At 40.9% G+C, this 23,353-nt stretch overlaps 1 protein-coding gene across 2 annotated transcripts in view; it reads left to right on the forward strand.

Moving 5' to 3' along the window:
• LOC122810865 (ras and Rab interactor 3-like) overlaps nucleotides 1–11,972 on the forward strand; it is a 1,223,645-nt gene extending 1,211,673 nt beyond the window's left edge. For both annotated transcript variants that reach the window (XM_044082437.1, XM_044082487.1), the window contains one exon: nucleotides 11,328–11,972. In XM_044082437.1, the coding sequence (XP_043938372.1) occupies nucleotides 11,328–11,636 (309 nt within the window). In that variant the 3' untranslated portion in view covers nucleotides 11,637–11,972. The remainder of the gene's footprint in view (nucleotides 1–11,327) is intronic.
• Nucleotides 11,973–23,353: the final 11,381 nt, after the last annotated feature.

Here is a 23,353-nt window from a genome sequence, read left to right on the forward strand (position 1 = left end):
TTGGATTTTTTTCTGTTTTCCCCACTAGCTGTACTCTACAGTGGTCACTTAGCATCTTGACACAGTGCTCTTGCAATTATCCTCATAGCAAACCGCGTGTGAACTTCATTGGGTCCAATACCGTCCCTGAACATCTCTACTCTGACACAAGGTCTTTGCTGGATTGCAGCTGTTTCACCTCTCTGATTTGCCCTCCAAACTAAGAAGACCGCTAGCAGTGTATGTCTTCCTGATTCTTCAGGGTTATTATAGTACTTGTATTATAAAGGTTCTACAGAGTGTATACTGCCAGACACTACTGACCGAACCCCCCCATCTATTTTTCTCTCTCATACTTCTTTGGTTTCCCCCTTTTTTCTGTAAACACTTACTGGTTAGAAGTAGTCTTGCATCAAACAATGTACTTGTACTGTGCATATCAGTCTGACCTGCGGCCTGATATCCAGGACCTCTGGGATACAAACTGTTTCTTTCTTTTTCCAATCTGCCTCGTGGTTGCAACCGGCTCTGTTTGCCCTCACTCCATTCGGGCTCAGTATGCTCCTCATACCCTACTTCCATTCCCACCCACTCCCACTTTCATTACATTTAGCCTCTCCCTGTCACTCCCACTTCCTCTCCTACAACAAAATCACTAACAGGCCTCTAGTAGTACCCACCTCTCTAATAATTTTTCTTCCAATAATTCTCTTTTTCCCTTCTTACCTAGTTCTATTCTCCTCCCCTTATCAGTTTTCCCTCCCATAATGCCTTCCCTGGCAACATCCTTGAAACATCTACTCCCTCTTACCATAGCTCTGCTACTGTTCACAAACCTCACAATAATAGGACCATACTGTCAAACTTTTACCATCAACTTGACTCTCCCACAAACACATCCTACAGAGGACTCCTACTCTCACATGTATCCTAGCTTAGAATATATCTCCTCAGCTGTACACCAAATCCGATATACTTACTACTAACCATACTCTACAAACTCAGTAGCCTTACACAGCTTCCACCCCACTTTCTATCCATGCTAAAAGACTCCCTTCACAAATTTCTTCTCTTCCTCTCCTCCCTTATATGTTCAGGTGACATCCACCCCAACCTTGGTCCCTCCTCCTTTAAAAGCCTGAACATAACCACCATTAACTTCCAAAGCATCTGCAACAAAACCTCTGAGTTTCATGCTTGGCTAACCCAAAATAATAAACACATCCTAGCAGCTACAGAAACTTGGCTGAAACCACACATCCATGACTCTGAATTCCTTCCTCCTAACTTCAATGTAATCAGGGCCAACAGACAACACAAAAAGGAGGTGGCATCACCTTAATTTACACTACCTTTAACATATTCACCTTTCCTAATTCTATTCCCAAATGCTGAAATCCTAATTTCATCCCTTGACCTCAACAACTTCAAAAAAAAAAAAAAAAAACCCTGCATTATAGTCATTTATATTCTGCCAAGAAATAACATCCCTGTGCTAGAAGATATTCTTTCCTGGATTTCCTACACAATAAAATGTGAAACTATTATTTTAGGTGATATGAATATTGACTGGGCTTCAACTTCCTCTATCCAATCTCCCAGTAACATAAATATTTCCACTTTGCACAATTAATCACTTCTCCTACTAGATACAACCTCAAGTCTAACAAAAGCTCAATTCTAGACTGGATCCTGGTCTCAGATCCTTCTAAATGTCCAACTGCCAGAACCCTAGCAAATTCCTTTACTGATCATCTCCCTGCATACACCATTCATAACTGCACATCTATCCCAAAAGCCAATAATACTGGAGTCACACAAACTATCAACATTTTGCCCACAAACTTTTAATAGTATCCTCAGTGACCTCAACTGGAATTGTCTTAAAACCTTACCAATAGATGACGCCCTTCTTTACTTCAATAACACCTTTTTAGCACTCTCGATAGCTTGGCACCTACTAGATCTATTAGAATCAAATCTAATCATGCCCCTTGGTTCTCTAAATCTACTAATGAGATTTTGAGAAATAGGGACAAAGCCTGGAAGCATTGGCTTAATTCTAATCAGACCACCAAACTCCATTACAAACAACTTTGCAACCTTTCTAAAAAATGTATCTGCAAAGACAGACAATACTTCTGGAACCTTCAATCAAACAGGAAAACAACCCCAAACTCTTCTGATCTTCTATCAACAATCTCTTGAGTTCAGGCACTAAATCCAATCCCTGCTCTTTCCCTAACACGTCACCTGAACTCATAGCCTCAAATTTTAACTCTTACTTCATTGAAACAATAGCTAATTTGACAGCCTAATTTTCCTCCCATCTAGCCAGCAACCATCACCTTAATTCCCCCTCCTCTTCCCACCTACAATTGCACATGCTTAAACACACCCATGCAACACTGTAATTTACCCACCTCTCATACTGAATTTAATTTCTCCCTCATCTCCACTCCCTTTATAAAAAAAAACTTGCTAAAGCTCTGCTCAAATTCAGATGACAATATTCCTGCCAAATTCCTTAAGATTGTGCTGATGCTGTAGCTTATCCTATCAGCATTCTAATAAATATATCAGTCCAAGAATCTTATATTCCCTCTCTTTGGAAAAAAGCTATTATCCTACCCCTCCATAAAGGAGGCCCTTCCTCTGACATCTCAAACTTCCAACTCATCGCTCTTCTTTCCCCTATATCTAAACTTCTCAAAAAATGTATTCAAAAACTAGTCCATAACCTATTAAACAACAACATTCTCTCCCCAACCCAACATGGATTTTGTCTCGGGCACAGTACTTCTACTGCACTAATATCCTTCTTAGATACTATTAAAATCTGTGACTCTGGCTCTATAGCATCTGCTCTTTTTCTAGACCTTTCTAAAGAATTTGACACTATTTCCCACTCTATCCTCTCTCAACTCTCTTCCATAGGACCGTCTCCCCAATCACTTAACTGGTTTAAAAACTCTCTCTGATAGAGTGCTGACATTTGACGGTATGTTGCCTATCTCACCTTACCTCCACAACCCCATCGGCATCCCACAAGGTTCAATCATTGGCCCCCTCCTATTTACCCTATTCATAAACAACCTCTACCAAGCTATACCACAAACTTGCCTAGTCCAGTATGCTGATGACTCAACAATAGTCTGCTCTGCACCCAACCCAACTAGCCTACAACAAATGGCCTAAACAGCCTTTTCCTCTGTTGAAACTTGGCTCCACAAAAAACATCACCTTTCCTTAAATGCCAAAAAAAAACAAAAAAACAAACTGATGCTGTTCACCCCTAAAAGAAATACCACTATCAATATACTAGACTTTAACATTCTCTCACTGAATTCAAAACAAATTGAAATAGAAGCTAGCACCAAATTATTAGGAATTATAACAGACAATTTAAAATTTGATTTACATATTCAATCCAATCTCTCTAAAATCCACAAAAAACCTGGGCTTCTCTACAGGCACAATAAATTCTTCTCCCTCTCAACTAAAGAAGCCTTATATCTACTTCCCTTCTTAACCTATGGTGCTCCCTTAATAACTAATCTGCAGTCTTCCCTGAAACTCAAAGTAGAGTCTTGTTACAAGATTGCCAAATTTGCGTCTAACTGTCATCATTCAACTCATCACTGTACAGCCTTAAGAAACCTCCAATGGCTTGAATTCCCACATTACCTACTACTCTTTCAGCTAACCACCTCTCACAGGCTTATTTTCAAGCCTCAAGACTGCCCTGCACTCAGCTCCTCATTTTCCCCTTACTCGACTTCTAGATCATTACGATCAGAAAATCAAAACCTACTACAGGTTCATAAACCTAACTTACCTGCAGGCAAACTCCTACACTCCTGGACTATGGCAAGACTCTTGAACATTCCCCCCCTCCTCCATCCGATCTGAACATCCCATTAAATTCAAAACAGCCCTACACAAGCACCTTCTCTCAAAACTAGATTTGAAACTGCTCTGCCACATCTAACACTATCACTTAACTCTCTCCTTCCTAAGCTTGGACCCAGTACTGCCTTTCAAAACTATCTAAGTACGTAAAACACACTCTTCCTCCCCTTAAACTGTCACTGACATCCTATTAACCACTACTATTTCTCATTCTTCTCCTTAAGCATTCCAAGTCTTTCTTTAACATCCAGTAGCTCTGTCTACTTGCATTATTCTATGCCTTCTTGCCACCCCCTTTTACTTAATTTCTGATATGGATTCTACATTCGCCCCATTCTCAAACTGACACCCTATCTCAAATTAACTTGATTTCCCTTGTACTCCTTTACTGTTTATTTTAGTACAGTTTGAATTTACCTACTTTTACAATTTTATAGCATGTTTTTCTGCCAACTGCAGTAACTCTTATACATATTTTTACCTCCTGTTGTAACTATATTTTACTGTTATTGTATTTATTAATTTGTTTGTACACTAGAGCTTTTCTCCCCGAGTCTCCACTGATAATGTTTTTTTCAGCCCAGTGGACCTTCCTGGTAAACAAATGTCAATAAATAAAATAAATACATTTTTAATGTCATAAATATGTTCATAGACTCTTTCCCGGAGTTTTCTCTCTGTCTTACTAATGTAAAAGCATGTACATGCTGAACAAAATGCACAGTATACCACCTGTTTTGTGTTGCAGTCAAAGGACATTTCGTTTAAACATATACAGCAAAATAATTTTTAAACACGAGTGTAATTTGACTGTCCTATGAAGTCTTTCACATAAAAAACAAAAGCCCTCATCATTTTATGTATAAATAAAGGGATTGGATTTTAAGTATATGATCAGTGATTTCAAAAAAATTTCGGGAATTTTCCTTTAAGTACAATTCTGGTGCCTGTATTTTCAGCTTTCAGCGAGCCATCTGTTCCAAGTAGAAAGAGCATGTGACTAATTTGCCACACCCTATAGTAAAACATTTGCATACAGCCTTTACAGGTGAGACCATCACTGTAGTGTCGCTGACTAGTGTTTTGATACTGCTGTAGCAGTACAACAGTGTCTGAATTACTGCAGGTGGAGCAAATGAGCATCAGAAAAGAAGAAATGACAGATAGGAATAGGGTCATAATGAAGAAGATCACAGTAGGGAGATATACTGTCTTTTGAGACAGTGGAATTGAGGAGCAATAAATCATGGGTAGATGGACAGCCAGAGAAAGACTAACTGGTGTAGATTTGAGGAAGAAATAATGCAAAGAATTTTTTCCCGTTGTGCTCATCATATTAGAATTTCATTTTTTTATGTTTCTACTCGGAGAGGGAATTCTTGTTAGAACTGGAATTGGGAGTGGGGTACAAGAGAGGCAGAGAGGGTGGTGGGCAGAAGCAGAGACACTAACTGGGGTAGGAGTGCAGGGGTAATGTCATTACTTCTTTAATCTGAGTTAGAGCAAGAATAAAGAGTATAACCAAGCAAGCATGGAAAAGCAGAACACTAATCTACACAAGAAATGATGATACACTGTGTTTTATGCAAAATTTAGTTTGCTGCTTTTCCATCACAAATGCATTCAACACAGCTTGGTAAGATACTGTGTTAGACCTCACAAATAAATGTAGCTACAATAGGATTTGCAGTTTTTGACTACTGCATTACTATATAAAGTCAAGGATTAAAGGTTGTAGAAAGCTCATGTGAAGTATTATGCCAAGGCTAAATGTACAACAAACATCCTATCAGTACTTCTGATTAACAGACTAGATGAAGAAAGTTCCTGTATTCACTCATGTACATGTAGCACATCGGGCAATGAGTGCCCTGCAGCACTCATCGTTTCCATAGGAGGTGTGGGTTTTACAGGGTCGGGTTGCTAGCCCAAGGCCCAGTCCTCCTCAGTGGGTACACCATGTGCACTCGCATGCATACACTCACACCTAGGGCCAATTATAGAGTGCCTAATCCACCTATTGAATGTCTTTGGAATGTGAGAGGAAACTCACATGAATGCAGGGGGGACATGCAGACTCCACACAGAAGGCACCCCAGCTGAGAATCAAAATAGTCAGCCTCTTGCTGTGAGGCAACCGCACTAACCACGACACCATCCAGATGAACAAGGTTAAATTTATTGAGGCTAATTGCAAACATTTGTGCTTTTTCACCATTGCATTTACTATAACTGAATTATTCTGAAGTTAAATGCAGAAAGTGCACATTTAACTTCACTTCTATGATAAATCACCACTCAGCATTACACGGAACATTTCAACATACTGTAAGAATTTAAACTAATGTACAAGACTAGGCAAATGTACAGAGTCATGTGACAGTGGATAATACAGTAAACTCACCCACAGGCCGTTAAGTACAGTGTTTCTACTGATGTAGGACATCCAGCAGCACTGGTAAATGGATGAGACCTTGAACTGATTAAAGGGATCAACTGTATTACAAAGAGTTGTTTTTTTATTTATTATAACTAGTAAAATATGGTTATTGTACCCATGGGTAATGCTGACCTACATGCTCTACCATCTCCCCACATTGGTACAGAAGCCTTTGGTCTAAGTTGTAATATGTAAATAACATCCACTAAGCTGGTTCTTTGCCTGCTTTAGACTATAGTTGTATGTACAGAGAAGGCTTTGCAGTTGTGTTATGTGTGTGTGGGGGGTTGGGGGCTGTGTCTGGTAGATATATGCTTACAAGGAAGAAGCAAAAGTAGTGTTGTATTTCAGTAATTGTCTTAACAAGGTTTCCAACTGATTTCTGGCACAGTGACCCTGTTGGCATGGAGGGTGAGTGTCTGGATAATTCATAGTTCTGGAGTCCTATTAACATTTCAAATATATTTTATTATGTAGTCTGCCAAAGATAGAGAGGAAGGGGAAGGACAGCAACAGACCTTATACTTGAATCCCATCCAGTTTGTTTTAATTTGCTTTTAAACCTGAACAAATGATCTCTTCCCCTATGAAAGCACATCCCTTATTCTTTTTAATGTCTGTCTTAAAATTGTATTTATCATAAAGCCTGGCGATTTAAGGAGCAGTTCATGGCTAATGTGTCGTGACCTAAATACAGTTTGCCTGAAATGTAGTAGAAGAATGAAAAGTTCTTCTCTTGGGGTGGACATGTCACCAGTAAGGAGACTGGGGAGGATGGACATGTCACCAGTAAGGAGACTGGGGAGGAGGGACATGTCACCAGTAAGGAGACTAGGGAGGAGGGACATGTCACCAGTAAGGAGACTGGGGAGGAAGGACATGTCACCAGTAAGGAGACTGGGGAGGAGGGATATGTCACCAGTAAGGAGACTGGGGAGGAGGGACATGTCACCAGTAAGGAGACTGGGGAGGAGGGACATGTCACCAGTAAGGAGACTGGGGAGGAGGGACATGTCACCAGTAAGGAGACTGGGGAGGATGGACATGTCACCAGTAAGGAGACTGGGGAGGATGGACATGTCACCAGTAAGGAGACTGGGGAGGATGGGCATGTTACCAGTAAGGAGACTGGGGAGGATGGGCATGTCACCAGTAAGGAGACTGGGGAGGATGGACATGTCACCAGTGTAGGCAGCAGCCAGAAATGTTGAGGGGAAGTATAAGGCACACAGTCTAACCCTGTGTATGTGTGGTGGTGATGGGGGGCATGTGTCGCAGTTGATCTGTGACCAATGCCCCTCGAAAAGAAAGAAATAAAAAGTGATTGTAGACTTAAAAGAACCACCATGCATAATAAAATGTCGGCATGACAGTGGATCAATGAAACCACATGGACTGACCCCCATTCAGACTGCCTGCCTAAGGATTATTGCAGGTGATTGTAAGTCCTCATCACACAGCAATACTATTAGATTATTTTGTTGCTCAGCTGGAGATTCATAGGTTCATAGGTTGATACTAGGCTATCTGCCCTAGGGCATTTATAAGCCTAGCCAGAGAGTGTTTGGCTTTCGCCATCCTTTTAGATTAGTTGACTGTGCCTCTGTATAGTAGGTCACAGAAGGTAGCCCTTTTAAGGTTAGTTTACTGTACCTCTGTCAAGCAGGGACACAGAAGAGATCCCAGGGGTAAACTTACGATCTCCCATCCACTCGTCAAGATTTATCTTGAAGAGGGTCAGTGAGAGGCTCTGCCTAACATGGATTGGGATTTTGTTCCAGAGTGAGGGGAGCCTCTGGGATATGAATCTGTCCCTCCAGCATGTCCTATTTATTTCTGTGCTGAGGTTCAAGTCCCTGGAGCGTGTAGCTCTAAGGGATTTGGATTTCCTGAGGTGAAGCATGTCAATTAATTCTGGGTTGGACATGGCTTTATACGTCAGACACAGATCGCCTCTGAGTAGGCGGTACACAACTGAGTAGAGCTGGTTTCTTTAGCCGAACTGCATAGGGCATCTGTTTGAGCCCCTTGATCCTCTTGGTGAGATACTTTTGGGGTCTTTCCAGTTGCTGAAGGTGTCGGGTAAGGTACATCCCAAATGGGGCATTGTACTCAATTATGGGCCTGATAAGTGATGAGTAGAGGGGCACAATGACTTCTCTTGATCTAGATGTGAACCCTTTCATGATAAGGTGGGCTATATAGAAGGTCTTTCTAACCACTTTGGCAACGTGATTGTCAAAGAAGAGATTGCTATCTACTTGGGTCCCCAAGTTCCTAATTACTTTTTCTGTACTTAATGGATTACCACCTATGTGGTAATTTGTGGGCACTTTGTTTTTCCCAAAGGGGATGACTATGCACTTTTTGGCATTTAGCTTTAGGCCATGGCTCTGGCACCAGTTATCTGTCTCTGTGAGACCCTTTTGGAGGATGCTTGTGTCAGCCAGAGAGTCGATTACAGCACCCAGTTTGCAGTCATTTGCGAACTTGGTCAGCCATAGTCCACCCGTGTTAACCTGTACCTTGGAGAAATATATACCGAACAAGAGAGGTCCCAGGACTGAGCCTTGTGGGACACCACTTGTAACTGGTTTAGAGTCTGACACGGCACCTGCTATTCTGACCATGTGGGTTCTATCCCTGAGCCAGTTTGCAACCCATCTTGTGACATAGGGGTTGATATTTAAGCTGGTGAGCTTATTTATGATGCCCGAGTGGGGTATTGTGTCGAAGGCTTTTGCAAGGTCCAGGTAGGCTGTGTGGACTACCTTCCCTTCATCTATGGCTTTGGTAACTGTTTCAAAAAAGTCGACCAGGTTCAAGAGGCAAGATCTGCCCTTAACGAAGCCGAATTGGGTAGGATCCAGTGTCTGGAGGTTCCCAATGTCTTTGTTTATGATTTCCATGATGATACGCTCCATAGCTTTGCAGACCAGGCTAGTCAGGCTTATAGGGTGATCATTTTTGGGGTCTGTTGTGGCACCACCTTTGTGGAGTGGGACCACTGTTGCTGTACATTCCTTGGGTACATATCCTGTAGTAAGGCTGAGAATGAACAGTGACTTTATATGAGGGTTTAGTTCTTCTTGGAGCTCATGTAAGACACAGCCCGGGACACAGTCTAGTCCCATTGATGCTGTGTTTTTTGCTTTGGAGAGGGCAGCTCTCACCTGTGCATCTGTGATCTCAGGAAGGCTACACTCTGTTGGGATAGACATTTTCTCTTTTGGGGGGGAAGGGGGGGGGAGTTTGCACTGAACCTTTCTGCCAGGATGTTGGCAATGTCTGTGGGTTCAGTGTATTTTTGTCATTTTGCACTAACTCAGAGCATATCTGGGAGTTGCCTCCCAGGTTTCTGACATAACTAAAGAAGGCCTTGTGATTATCTTTAGTGTCTTGTGCAATTTTTCTTTCGAAGCTGGCCTTAGATGATTTTATGAGGGATGGTAGTTTCTTGCTAGTACTGATCAGTGACTCCTTCCCTTTTTGGGATTTTGCTCTGTCATGTAGTAGCTTTCTCCTTCTGTTGTATAGCTTATTTATGGCCGGGGTCCACCAGACAGGTATCCTGCCTTTGGAGGAGTGAGTTTTGGTTTTATTTGGGATAGCATGCTCCATGCATTCCTGTAGGTGTCCATAGAATGCTTTTGTAAAGGATTCTGCATTTTGGGCCATATTTTTCACTGGCCTGGGGGCTTTGAAGGATTCCACCTCAGTTTTGAGAAGTGTGAAGTTTGCTTTTGAGAAGTTCTTCACCATGGTTTCCTTGGCTAGGGGTGGGGACGGAATATGGGCGAGGGTGTTTGGGCTTGAGTAGTTTTCCCAATCGATGTTTGGGTAGTTGAAGTCACCCAATATAATAGTGTTTGGAGAGACCTTCATATTCTCCATTGTTCTCAGGAAGCCAAGTGAGGTTCCTGTGTTTAGGAGGGTGGTCTGTAGCAGGCTACAAACTGAAAGGCAGTTTTGCCCACTGTTAGTTGCATATGGATGGTCTCCAATGCTTCGTGCAGTGCCACTAACCTGGAGGTTTGGGTATCTTTGATAAATATGGATACTTCCCCCTCCTTTTGTGGTTTGGTCTGAGTTTTGAGGCTGGAAAGCATGGTATGAAGTATAACCTGTTAGTGCTGGGGTGCTCTTGGGAGCCTTGAACCAGGTTTCTGTTACTGCACAGATATCGATATTCTCCATACTGAGGAGAGTCTCGAGTGCGTGCATCTTGAGGTTTAGACTTCTGGCATTGAGCAGCATTACCCTTAGTTTTTTTTTCTTTGTGTTGTCTATGGAGGTGGGTTTGTCTTTTGAGCCTTGCCTAAAAAAGGCACTAGGGAGGAGGCAAGAGCCTTTGCCAGTATTCGAAAACCCAGGGGTGACAGGTGCAAACCGTATGAAGTAGAAGAAACAATTCACATTGCATATTATCAAACATTTCCCTTTCTTCATGTGACTGCAGTGCCAAAGTTAGTATAAATGGTTATGGAAGTGTTTTTTTCTTCTTCACATTTTCCATTTTAACTCATCCAATCATTGTAGTTGCTTGATACAGAACTATTGCAGTGTGTGATTGTAACCTGGTGATATGATCTCCAGGGTTTTCAATACATTTGGTAATTTGGCAGTCTAGCTCTTTGTGGCCTCTTGATTAGTTTGATGAGCTCTGTAACCCAGTTAAGTGTGCTTTATTAGTTCCACTAGTTAATCACAGCATTGGTAGTGTCTAAAGGATGACTTTTCCAATTTGTTTTGCATGGGTTACCAAGACAGGATGGGATCAATCTCCTAAGCTCCAGAGGAAGATGTGTGAGGTGTAAAACTATTGTGTTTCCTTAGTGAACAGTCCACCGAGGATCTGGAATAATAACTGTAATGTAAAAAAAAAAAAAAACTCACTACTGTCTTCTATTTCAAAAAATGATGTATCAGCACAGAAATTTATAGCTGTGATGTACTGTATAACATACCAAAATTAACTGTGACTTTTATATTGCAGGACTTTTTGTACGTTTCCTTCCAAGAGCCCTTTTCTATGCAGAAGACCATCCCAACATCAAAGCACATGACTGCAGCTGAGATCTGCAGAACCTGCTGTGAGAAATATGAGGTCAAAAACCCAGAGAGCTATGGACTCTTCTTGGTGAGAGATAATGAATACCAACTCCTAGACGATGTAAGTTGCCCTCAGAAAATCAAGGCAGACCTCCAGAAAACAGAAGGAAGCATAATTAATTTTGTTTATGCACAAAAGAGCAGCTCATCAATAAGCAGAACACCTTCAGAGGAACTACTCACACAATTGTAAATTGGTTTGTTAGTACTCCCCGCTAACCTACATCACTGTAATTTCATGTATAACACAGAAAGGAAAGTAACACATCAATGCTATCATATTAACTGGTGAACAAAATCTTTGTGTGGCCACAAAGGAAAGTTCGGTCTCAGCTGACATAGTGCTGCATTTTACGGGAGCATATGTGCAATAAAACATTTGAAGTGTCTGTACTGCCTTTGACTACATCCTGACTGTCAAATCCCATTTTGTGACAGCTTAAAGAATTAGGAGTTTGTTATACATTTCATATTTTTCCTGTCATGACAATAAACATTATCAGGTTGTACAAGTATTAACTAAGAAGAACTCAAAGTTGTCACAGGAAATTTTTAAAAGCATGTTAAGTATGGTCAGTTTTAGACTTCAACACAATTAAAACAAACACATGCTTGCACATATTTATTTGCATGTGTATAGAATGAATTCAGCACAGAGTTATAGAAGTACTTGTGGCCCAAGGACCTACCCAATAGGCAAAAATTGGAAAAGGCTATAGCATGGCATGTTACATTTTTGACTGTTTAGATGGTATTTACAACAGTTACTGTGTTGGTGTATGACCTTTGCAGTAAGACCTCCACAAAGTACAAGTCAAGCTAAATGATTCTGCTGAGACACAGTTTGTCCATATCTTAAGGCTAATGTCTAGGCTACATTTTCTGTAAACTCACTGTACTGTGAGACATGAATGTAACTCCGATATGCAAGTATTATTCTCCATGATCCTGAGGAAGGCATCAGATTCTACCACACTGCTTCACCATCCTAGCTCATGGATATACATGCAGGCTAGTAGTAACTAATCTGTCAGTGTTTACCATACCAGCTTCTTATATAATTTACACTTTTTGTAGTTACATTTTTATTGTTATTATTATACAGAATATGAGGAGCACATCAGTGGTGACTAATTCCATATCTGTGGTCTTTTACACCGATGATAATCACTCCTATAAACCTTTAGGATTCTAACACTAGTAAAGTAGCTGTCTCTCTTCCCAGGTCCCCTTCAAATCGAACAGCCATAAAATCGACACTCATATGGCCGAGATGATAACATCATATCTTCAAAACATCGCATGCAGGTCGCCATAGGGAAAAATTGCCATTCACTTCAATGTAAGTGCGATCTTGGAGTTGGTATATTTAAGTAGCAGGGGGTGCATGGGTGCATAACCCCCCCTGCTGCAGCAAAAAAAAGTGTTTCTTTTTATTTTTTTATTTTGGGTTGATGTCTTGGAGATATGATGTTGTCATATTATGCAAAATGCGTGTCGACATTATGGCCATTCGATGAGCTGAAGTAGACTCCTCTTCCCACACACAGCATTCATTCTGAAATGAGGGTGCATAACACATTGACATTTGTGTTCACGCAATCTCCAGCTGGCTTTTGTTAAACAATGAATGTATTGCATAATTCCAGGCATGATCAAATTTCAGACAGTTGTGAATAAAAAGGCTGCATGGCACATTCCCTGATTCCAGCTTGTGATAGTCATAAGAGAGGAAATGCAACACTCAAAAAGTATGCATGTTGGTTTTTGGATCCATCTGAGCCATGGCACAAAAAATTAGTTGTTTATTTAGGCTGAATGGGTCATGTATCTTATTAGTTTGTAAGTCAACCCATCCTCTTTTAGATCTGGCCAGATGTAGAAGCAATAACAAATATTCTTGCCACCCAAACCACTAATGTTTTATTTCTTCCACGGACTGCCTGCTATCACTGACTGCCACAAAACTGCACTAGACCACATATACTACTTCCCCGTAACAGACATCATTGGAGGCATATGTTTCTGCCCCCCCTACACACTTCAAAGTAGTTTATTAAAGAGCCATGGGTTCTTTCCCCTTTTTATGCGTTTTGATAATTTTGTTTATCCAGTGTTAGTAATGCTCTGTAACTGACTTTATAGTGGGTAATCCTTAATCAACTGATGCTAGGCCAGGATAAATGGGTGAAGCCTCAGAAAGCCAGTCCTCCTCAGTGCAGTCTTTGTGAGTGACACAGAAAGTCAACACTCGAACAGAGGCATGATGAAATAAGACTGTGCAAGGTAAAATGATGTCACAATCTCGCACTGCTCAAACATCAAATGTCAACCCATGAAACATGAAGATGAATACCATATTTCTTGCTTCACAATTTTCCTCCAAACTGACACTTTTCAGACTTGTTGCAACTGTGACATGACAACCATTTTTTAAGGGAAAGGTGAACTCTTCCCTTTTTCACACCCAACTAAACTGATTTCCTCATACTACACCCTACCTCCTCTTTATCGAATCACTTGGATGTCTCCTTTCATATGGAAAGACAATGTTCACTCCCAGCATTTGCGGTAATGAAGGAGTTAAAAAATAGAAGTCAAGATCATACTGCTTTTTTTTCTATGAAATTTCTTTCCCTAATGATCCATGGATTTTGAGTAGCTTACTTCAATTTTTTTTCTTCTTACATTTTGAAAATTAATTTATACACACACACACACACACACACACACGCACGCACGCACGCACACACACACACACACACACACACACACACACAAAATCAGTTCACATGCAGTTGAAATACAATGCACATATACAGATATATTTTATGATGTGGGCAAGTCCCCCACACTTGCCTCATTTAGATCATGTGACTCTGCCCCATTTACTTTCGTATTACTCCTCCTGGGTCACCATTGCCACCTGAGAAATGATATTTGGAAACTCAAACAATCTAAATTTTGAGTGTGGATTCACTGAAGTTGAATTTGCATTGAGCATAATGCATTTACGATAGAATAAATGACAGAACATTCATTGCTGAAACCTACAGCTGGCCCATCTCAAACCAAACCATATGGTGTTTGACAGCAATGTGTAAAAAATGCACATGTTTAATTCTGGTTTCAGTAAGCATACAGCATCTTGTGTGTGTCTTAGTGAATGCAGAAGGCAAGTTAACCTTCCATAGACTAGCATTGCTAGTTCGGGGTTTGCAATTCTAAAAAGCTTATATTTCACTTTAGCTATTAGATTTTCAGATTTAGTACCCCTATGTACATGCTCTTTAATGACAGGCTGTTACCAAATGGCTGTATTTCAGAGCCAAAGGAAGTAAGGACCCCAACCAGAGCTCACACCCACCTCAATGATAAAGATGTGCAATATTCTGTCATCATGATGTCACTTGCTTCCTGAAACAACTCTGTTTCACTACAAAGCTACTTAATGCAACTCATGAAAAATTTAGCTCTGCAGAATGGTAACGTCTTCAGCAGTTAAATCGTGCAGACAAACAAATCATGAAAATATTAAAACCATCATTAAATGTATTTTGAGGCAAGAAGAATATGATTTACTACCTTTCTGGGATAATTCATCTCTCCTAAGTGTGGGATATTTTTGTGTGTTATATGATGTGTTGCTGTTCTATTTACCTTAGAACTTTTTCAGCTGCAGACACTGTAATGTTTGCATCTTTATTAATATTACACATTTGTGAATATCTGATTCACACAGCCTATAGAACTACAGTTGATAGTACTGAGACTCGATATCTCTAACACCACTTTGATTAAGATCACGAGTAACAAAGGGCTTCTGTGATGTCTAAGCAAATGATAATTTCTCAAACAGTGGCATTTTGAAAGACTTGGTTTCAGGGCCCCAGAGGGATGTATTTCATTCTCATTTCTATGTGATGTTTTAAAAATTCACATTCCACATTCCATGCGAGTGCAATTTTTCCAAAAATATACATGCTACACTCCTGTGTCAGTGTGTAATGTGTAACAGTATTTGAAGTCATGGGGCTGTGAAGCTAATATATATATATATATATATATATATATATATATATATATTATTTCTAGGGGCATATAGGTCAAAGAAGTGATGCATTCAAATGCTTTTTTCTTCCACAGGCTCAAAGTCCTTCATATCACCCACGGATAGACAATCCCATACTTAATACAGTCATCTTTATGGTCACTGCCTCCTTGATGCGACTGTCTGGGGAAACAGGAGAAATGCATTTTATTTAAATGACAAACACTACAGTTTGCACAAATTGTACTTAGACCGTTAACTCTATCTCTATCTTGAAATAAAATAAGCTTCCTGAGCTGGAATTTGAAAACAAGACAATCAATATATCTTTTGGACTGAACTATCGTTTTGCTATTCAGGCAACAGAGATCCCTGGAAGCTGGATATGCCAACTGGAACAACTTATAACAATGCCAAATTTTCATAATTTCAGCAAAACATTTGAAGAGTAACTGTGGTCACTACAAAGAAAAGTTGGCGACTTCAACTACCCCTCCATTAACTGGGAAAACTACTCGTGTACCAATACACTTGCCCACAGTTTCCTGGAATTCATTAATTCCAATGCCCTGGACCAGCTCGTTCTTACCCCCACTAGAGGTAGCAACATCCTTGACCTGGTCATTACTAACATGGGCAACCATTGCCCTACACCAGTAGTCAACTCCTCCCTGGTTAGATCTGACCACAAACTAATCACTTTGGAAATCCAAATCCCCCCCCCCCCCCCCCGCAAAGGTAACCACCACGAAAAACTTCTCCAAAGCCAACTTTGGGCTCCTAAAAACAGAGGTGGCCAACTTCACGGCACCCATGCAAATGAATAGTTGCATGACTGCCGAATCATACACCAATGCACTGTACGAACATGTACACTAATGCATGGATCTTGCCATACCCAACAGAACCAAGACACTTTCCTCCAAAAAAGGAAGCCAGTCTGGTGGTCCCCCACTATAAACAAACTCTACAACAGAAGGAGGAAACTGATGCAAAATGAGGTGAAGTCCTAAGACTAGAAAAACTCCCTTATCAGCCTCAACAAAAAGATGAGATCCCTCATCAAATCCTCTAAAGCTAGCTATGAAAACAGAATTGCAGCAGATGGTAAAGACAACCACAAGGCCTTCTACAGTTATCTAAAGAATCTCCATGGCAATACCTAGATTTGCTCCAAGCTACTGCACAATGATGCCTCCTATACCAAGCCAACAGATATTGACAATATATTGGGAAACAGATTCAGTGCCAACTTTATCCTTCTCCCCCCAAAGGACTAATCACAATACCAGTAGATTGCCAGGCACCCAGTATTACTGCTGCACAGGTTAAAACAGCACTGTCCAAGGCCAAGAATACAGCTTCTATGGGACCTGACAATATCCATGGCTGTGTTCTACATGAACTACAGAGTGAACTGGCATCTCACCTGCGTGTCCTGTTCAGTCACAGCCTCACCTCAGGCTTTGTCCCTACCGAATGGCGCACTGCTACAGTCATCCCTCTCCACAAAGGAGGAGTGACTACAGACCCTGGGAACTACTGCCCCATTAGCCTGACTAGTCTGATATGCAAAGCTATGGAACGCATCATCATGGAACTAATAAACAAGGATATAGGGAATCTCCAAACTCTGGATCCCACACAGTTTGGTTTTGTGAAGGGTAGATCATGCCAGCTCAATTTGGTCGACTTCTCTGAGTCAGTCACCAGAGCTGTGGATGAAGGCAAGTGGTTCATACAGCCTACCTTGATATGGCCAAGACCCACTCAGGAATCATAGAAAAACTCACTAAGCTAGGCATCAGCCCCTATATCACTAGGTGAGTTGCAAACTGGCTCACAGATAGAATCCACAATGTGAAAGTAGATGACACCAAGTCAGACTGTCGACTAGTCATGAGTGGAATCCCACAGGGTTCAGTCCTGGGTCCTCTCCTGTTTGGTATCTACTTCTCTGACGTCCAGGGCAACATGAAGGGACTCTGGCTGACAAATTGCGCAGAAGATTGCAAGTTAGGAGCTATTATTAACTCCCCAAGTTATCTTGACATCCTACAGAATGGCCTCACTGAGACAAACGACTGGTGTCAGAACCATGGCCTTAAGCTCAATGCCAAAAAATGTGTCATCCACTTTGGGAAAAACCCAGTTCCCATAAATTACCACATCGATGGTAGTCCACTGAACACCAAAGGCATTATAAGAGATCTGGAAACACAGGTTGATAGCAACCTCTCTTTTGAACACTACATTGCCACTGCCACTGTGGTCAGAAAGTCCTTCTATGTGGCACATCCCATTACTAAGCGTTTTGCATCCAGGTAGAAAGAGGTCATTGTCTCCCTCTACTCTTCCCTCATTAGGCCAATCATTGAGTATAATGTCCCATTTGCCATGTACCTCACTAGACACCTGCAACAACTAGAGAGGCCGCGAAAGTACCTCACAAAAAGGTTCCTAGGGCTTAACACTTGTCCTATATGGACAGACTCAAAAAACTCCAACTATTCTCGGTCTCATATCACCTACTTAGAGGTGATCTCTGCTTGACTTACAAAGCCATGTCTGACCCAGCTCTGTTAGAAATGCTACATCTAAAGAAATCCCAATCCCTTCACACCACTCTCTCCAGAGACCTCAGCCTCATTACCACAATCAACAGAATGTACTGGAGGGACAGGTTCATAACCCAGAGGCTGCCCATGCTATGGAATAGACTTCCCATACATGACAAGCAGAGCACCTCGCTGACCCTCTTCAAGAGAAATCTTGATGAGTGGATGGGAAATAGAAAATTCACCCCAGGGATAACTCTCGTGGCTCTGCTCGACAGAAGTACTGGGAACTAAGGTTGGGTGGCATGATGCTAGGGTAATACTATGGCTAGGCTTGTAAAGGCCCCAGGTGGCCATTAGCCTAGTACAGACTAATGAACCTATGAAAATGCTTTTTCCCTCAAAAGGAATGGCTGTGAAGTTGATTATTTAATGGGGGTTCAAACAGCACAGCTCCTCATAGGTGGACTGAAAGCATTTTTACCCCCCACCCCCCCCAAAACAGGCTTCTAAATTCTCTGTGAATTAGTACTGATTCTTGTGCCACCTCTGGTGATGCCTAGTAATGACTTAGTGATGAGTAGTACTTCTTCCATGACTATATGTAGCTAAGAATATCATTCTTAACCCTATATTTATATATATATATATATATATATATATATATATATATAAAATGTTACTCACTAAACTTATACAGCATGCAACTGAGAAGGAAATAAACCCCTCAGGAGGCTTGAAACCACAAGTTTTTCAAAATGCACTGTGAGTGGGAGCTACACCACTGAAGTAGCCGAGACCCACTTTTCCCTAAGAGTGTTGCTCTTTTGAAAATACTTAACCAAATACATATGCCACTCAATATAAAGTCACGGAAGTAAGGCTTTCATGGTTTTCCAAAAAAACAGCAAAATCTTAAGCACATCAATGCTGAGGCATTCCTTTTAACTTGTGCCTGTTTATATTTTATAATATATCTTAATCTTCTAAGATTGTAATGATGAACCTTTGGACAGCATGGGGTTATTCAGTTTTGAAAAAAAGTAATAATAATAAGGGATATAAAGGATTTAGTTGCTTCATTTAGAGTCTGTTACTGTAACCCTTGAATGGCTTGGACTGAAGTCTCAGCAAACACCAGACACACACATTCAGTTGCAAGTAAAAAAAAATGTTATATAGATGAACTTACTAAACATATTCTTAATTATAAGGAATAATTTTAATTATGTGTACTGTGTACAGGGTAGCATAGCAGTGCACTTTCTGGTTTCTTTCCAACACTGAAGCCACCTGTGAACTGCAATTCCCTTAAACTGACCATGCATATGTATATATATATATATATATATATATATATATATATATATATATATATATATATATATATATATATATGTGTGTGTGTGTGTGTGTGTGTGTGTGTGTGTGTGTGTGTGTGTGTGTGTGTGTGTCTGTATGCTGAGATACTGGCATTCCATCCAACAGAAATGCTTCTCCTTCTGACAGGATAGGGTTCAGCTCCCCATGACCTTCAAGTGGATTAAACAGGTTGCAAATGGGTAGCAAAATTTTGGATCTGCAAGTTTGCATAATTAGAATGATATTTTCAAGGGCTTGTGCTCCTTTTATAGCTGAAAAATATATTTCTATCTCATTTGATCTTGTATGTTTTCCAAGCATGTCTATGTAACGCTTGTGTGCTTAATATAGATGGTCTGCTTTACTGTGGAGAAGCAAATACATAGTGATTGACTTGAATGGTATTCTGTGTAAGGAGTGACAGATAATTCCCATGATGTCAATATATATTTCCAGCCAGTATTTAAAAAGTAATAGCCATCACATGAGAAGATGCAGATACATGGCAGTGTTGTAAATACATTGCTGATATTTTTAAGCATATCAAAGTGCAAACCTTACTTAAGAAAATAATTCTCAGCTTCATTTTAGGGTTTTGCTGTTGCATGACTGCCAGATGAGTGAATATCTGTAACAAAGATCTTGGCAGTTACACAGTTTAACAAGCCAGTAAATTAACACTTTCTTCATCACCAGCTTGGCAGATATGGGAATCCTGAGACAATACAGGAATTGTGTCATATTCGCCAACAGCCAACTAATCTTTAGAGAAATAAACACAGTATGTGAGAGATGTAATTACACAATCTCACTGGAGGCAAGATTCACACAAAAGCTGTCAGGTTATCAGTAACATAAGCATTACATCTACCACACACAGTACTGACTCAACACATATACCAACTTAAGATAAGGTACTTTAAAGCAACCTACCCATTACCCAAAAACCTCCTAGACATTTATCCTACAAAAACAATCCTCAGCAACTTGAAAAGCACAACTCCAAAGCAAGATGCAACACACCATACACAGCTACACCCTTTACTGCCTCAGTCACAAAGTCCAATGGACAAGCCAACACACTTCCTAATATTTCAGTCATAGGAGATTCCATTGTGAGACATACAGATATCCCTCTCACAAGGCAGAATAAGGAGAAATTCACAGTAATGTCTATCAGGGGGCAGGATCCACCAAATCACAAAGACACTCAAGACATTATCACACAAGTACCTGTATGACTGAGTCATAGTCCATGTGGGTGAAAATGATCTGAGACATACCTCGCTGACTATATGAAAAGAAGAATTATGGTGCTCTTGCACTATGTGCCTAGCACTGAGCAGCATTCTACCTTCAGCAAGGATGATGCCAGAATATGAAGAAAAGATGAATAACTTCAGTAATCGGCTTAGTTATGGTGTTATTCCAAGGGGTACAATATTTGTCAGCATGGGCGGATATGTTTAAAAGACCATTGGCCAAAGCATTGTCCTTCTCATGGTGCCTTTTTTAGGCAATGCCAAACTGACTAACCTGATATAGCAAAACCAGCCTAAGAGAATCTAAAGGTGCTACAGCACAATGCCAGGAGCCGAAACAAGAAACTCCACTCCCTCCAATTGTCTCCTCACCCAAGAGGATGCAGATATCTGTTCAGTCATTGAGATGTGGTTTAAAGTCATGAAGAGCACCCAGCAGTGCAGGGCTACAATGTTTTCCATACATTTAGGCCAGCTATTACATGGGCAGGGACCAAAGGTGGACATGTATCAATCTAGATTAATAACAAACTCACCTTAAGACTAATCAAAGAAAATGATGTACTTGAGCTTTTCCATGTCCAGATTTCCATAAGCAAAGTCGCATGCCCTAGCCTTACAAGCTGTAGGTCACCCTTTTTGACTCAAGAAACCCATACATTTTTCTTTTACTTACTGGAACCTCACACTAACCCAATACCATATTCTTGAGTGGCTTCAACTAGTCCACTATTACCTGGGATATTTACATGACCCAAATTTACAGGCCCAGAGATTCCTGGACTTTGTAAACACAAACTCATTGGACTGGATAGTCCATGTGCCCACTGTGGGTACAAACATAGTTAACCTGGTACTCACAAACATGGCAGAACAGTGTACTCCTCTCCCCCCAATGTAATGTTATCTCAGGTAAGATCAGACCACAAAGTGGTTTCCTTTGTAATAAAAATCAGTCCTGTGACACCAGCTAAACCTGTAACATTCAGGGACTATTCTAAGACAAACGTCCTACTACTAACTGATAACCTGTCAAAATTTCAAGCCCCATCCCCAAAATCCTAAGAATACAGCTGCCTGTGTGGAATTGTTCACAGAACAAGTGGCATACCTCAAGGATCGGTCTTGGGGCCTCTACTGTTTGGGATATACCTTTCTGAGGTGCAAGCCAAAAGCAATGGTTTGCCACTGACCAAGTTTGCAGAGGACTGCAAGCTTGCCACTGTCATAAATTCCCCTAGTGATGTGAACATCCTCCAAGATAGCCATAACCAAAATAATGACTGGTGCCAGAAGCATGGCCTCAAACTGAATGCCAAGAAATGGATCATTATCCCCTTTGGGGAAAATGGTATCCCCACTAATTATCACATTAATAACATAATAAGCACGCAATCAGTCGTGAGGGACTTGGGCGCCCAGGTTGATAGGAACCTGACTTTTGTCCACCATATTACCTCCGTTGTATGGAAGGCTTTCTATGTGGCACACCTCATATGTCAGGGTATTTCATCCAGGAATAAGGAGGTCATAACATCCCTGTACTCCTCCCTTATCAGATTCATTATCGAGTACAATGCCCCCTTCAGTATGTACCTTGCCAAGCACATGCAGCAGTTGGAGAGACTACAAAGGTTCCTGACCAGGAAAGTGCAGCGTCCCAAACACCTGTCCTCTACAGATAGGCTAAAAGCCTGTTCCTCTAGTCAGTCTCATACAGATTGCTCAGAGGTGACCTATGTCTGGCATACAAGGCCATCTCAGACTCCACCTTGATGGAGTTGTTGCATATCTGTAAGTCAAACTCCACTCGTGCAACCCACACACAAGGTCTCAACCTGCTCTGTGACATTAATAGAACTTGTTGGCAAGCTAGATGCGTGTCCCAATTACTCCCCTCCCCCTGTGGAATATACTTCCTCTCCATGTCAAGCAGAGTACCTCAATTAAGAGAAACCTGGAAGACTGGATGAGAAACAGAAAATATACCCCTGGGATCCCACCTGTGTCCCTGCTGGACAGGGAAAACAGGTACTGAGTTTGTGGGGAACATGGGTGAAATTCTTGGCTAAGGTTATAGGGGAATCTGGGCCAATAACCTAGTAATGTCCTATGAACATAAGAAACCCTGTACAATCATGTCAATAAATGCATAGAGACAGCTGTGCCTTCCGTAAATAATCTCAGAACTAACTGAAAAAACAAACCACCCTGGTGGCATCAAAACAAACAGGTTGTACAATGAAAAAAAGTCATAGCCAAGATTAGGAAAAACACTCATCAATCTAAATAAACAACTAAGAGGAAAAACTAAGTCTACTAAAACCATATTTGAAGTAAAGATAGCCTTCTAAGCAAAGAAAAAAAAACAGAAGGCTCTCTTTAGCTATTTCTAAAACCTCAAAAGCATTACACAACTGTGTGCAGAAATGATTGTAATTGGAGTTACCTACACTGAGCCAGTAGATCTTTCAAATCTTCTGGCCACCAAATTCATCTCCAGTTTTACCTTCCTTTCTGCCCTGGCTATCCTCTAGGAAATATCACACTAGTGAAAAACTACAATGGTCATCCCGCTGCACAAGGGTGGACCATTAACCCACCCTGGGCACTACAAGTCCCATAAGTTTGACTTGTGTCATATGCATAACCATGCAAAGAATTATCATGAAAAGGA

Source organism: Protopterus annectens, chromosome 1.part0 (assembly GCF_019279795.1).
Source record: "Protopterus annectens isolate FY-2018-M chromosome 1.part0, PAN1.0, whole genome shotgun sequence".
NCBI classification, from domain to species: domain Eukaryota; kingdom Metazoa; phylum Chordata; order Ceratodontiformes; family Protopteridae; genus Protopterus; species Protopterus annectens.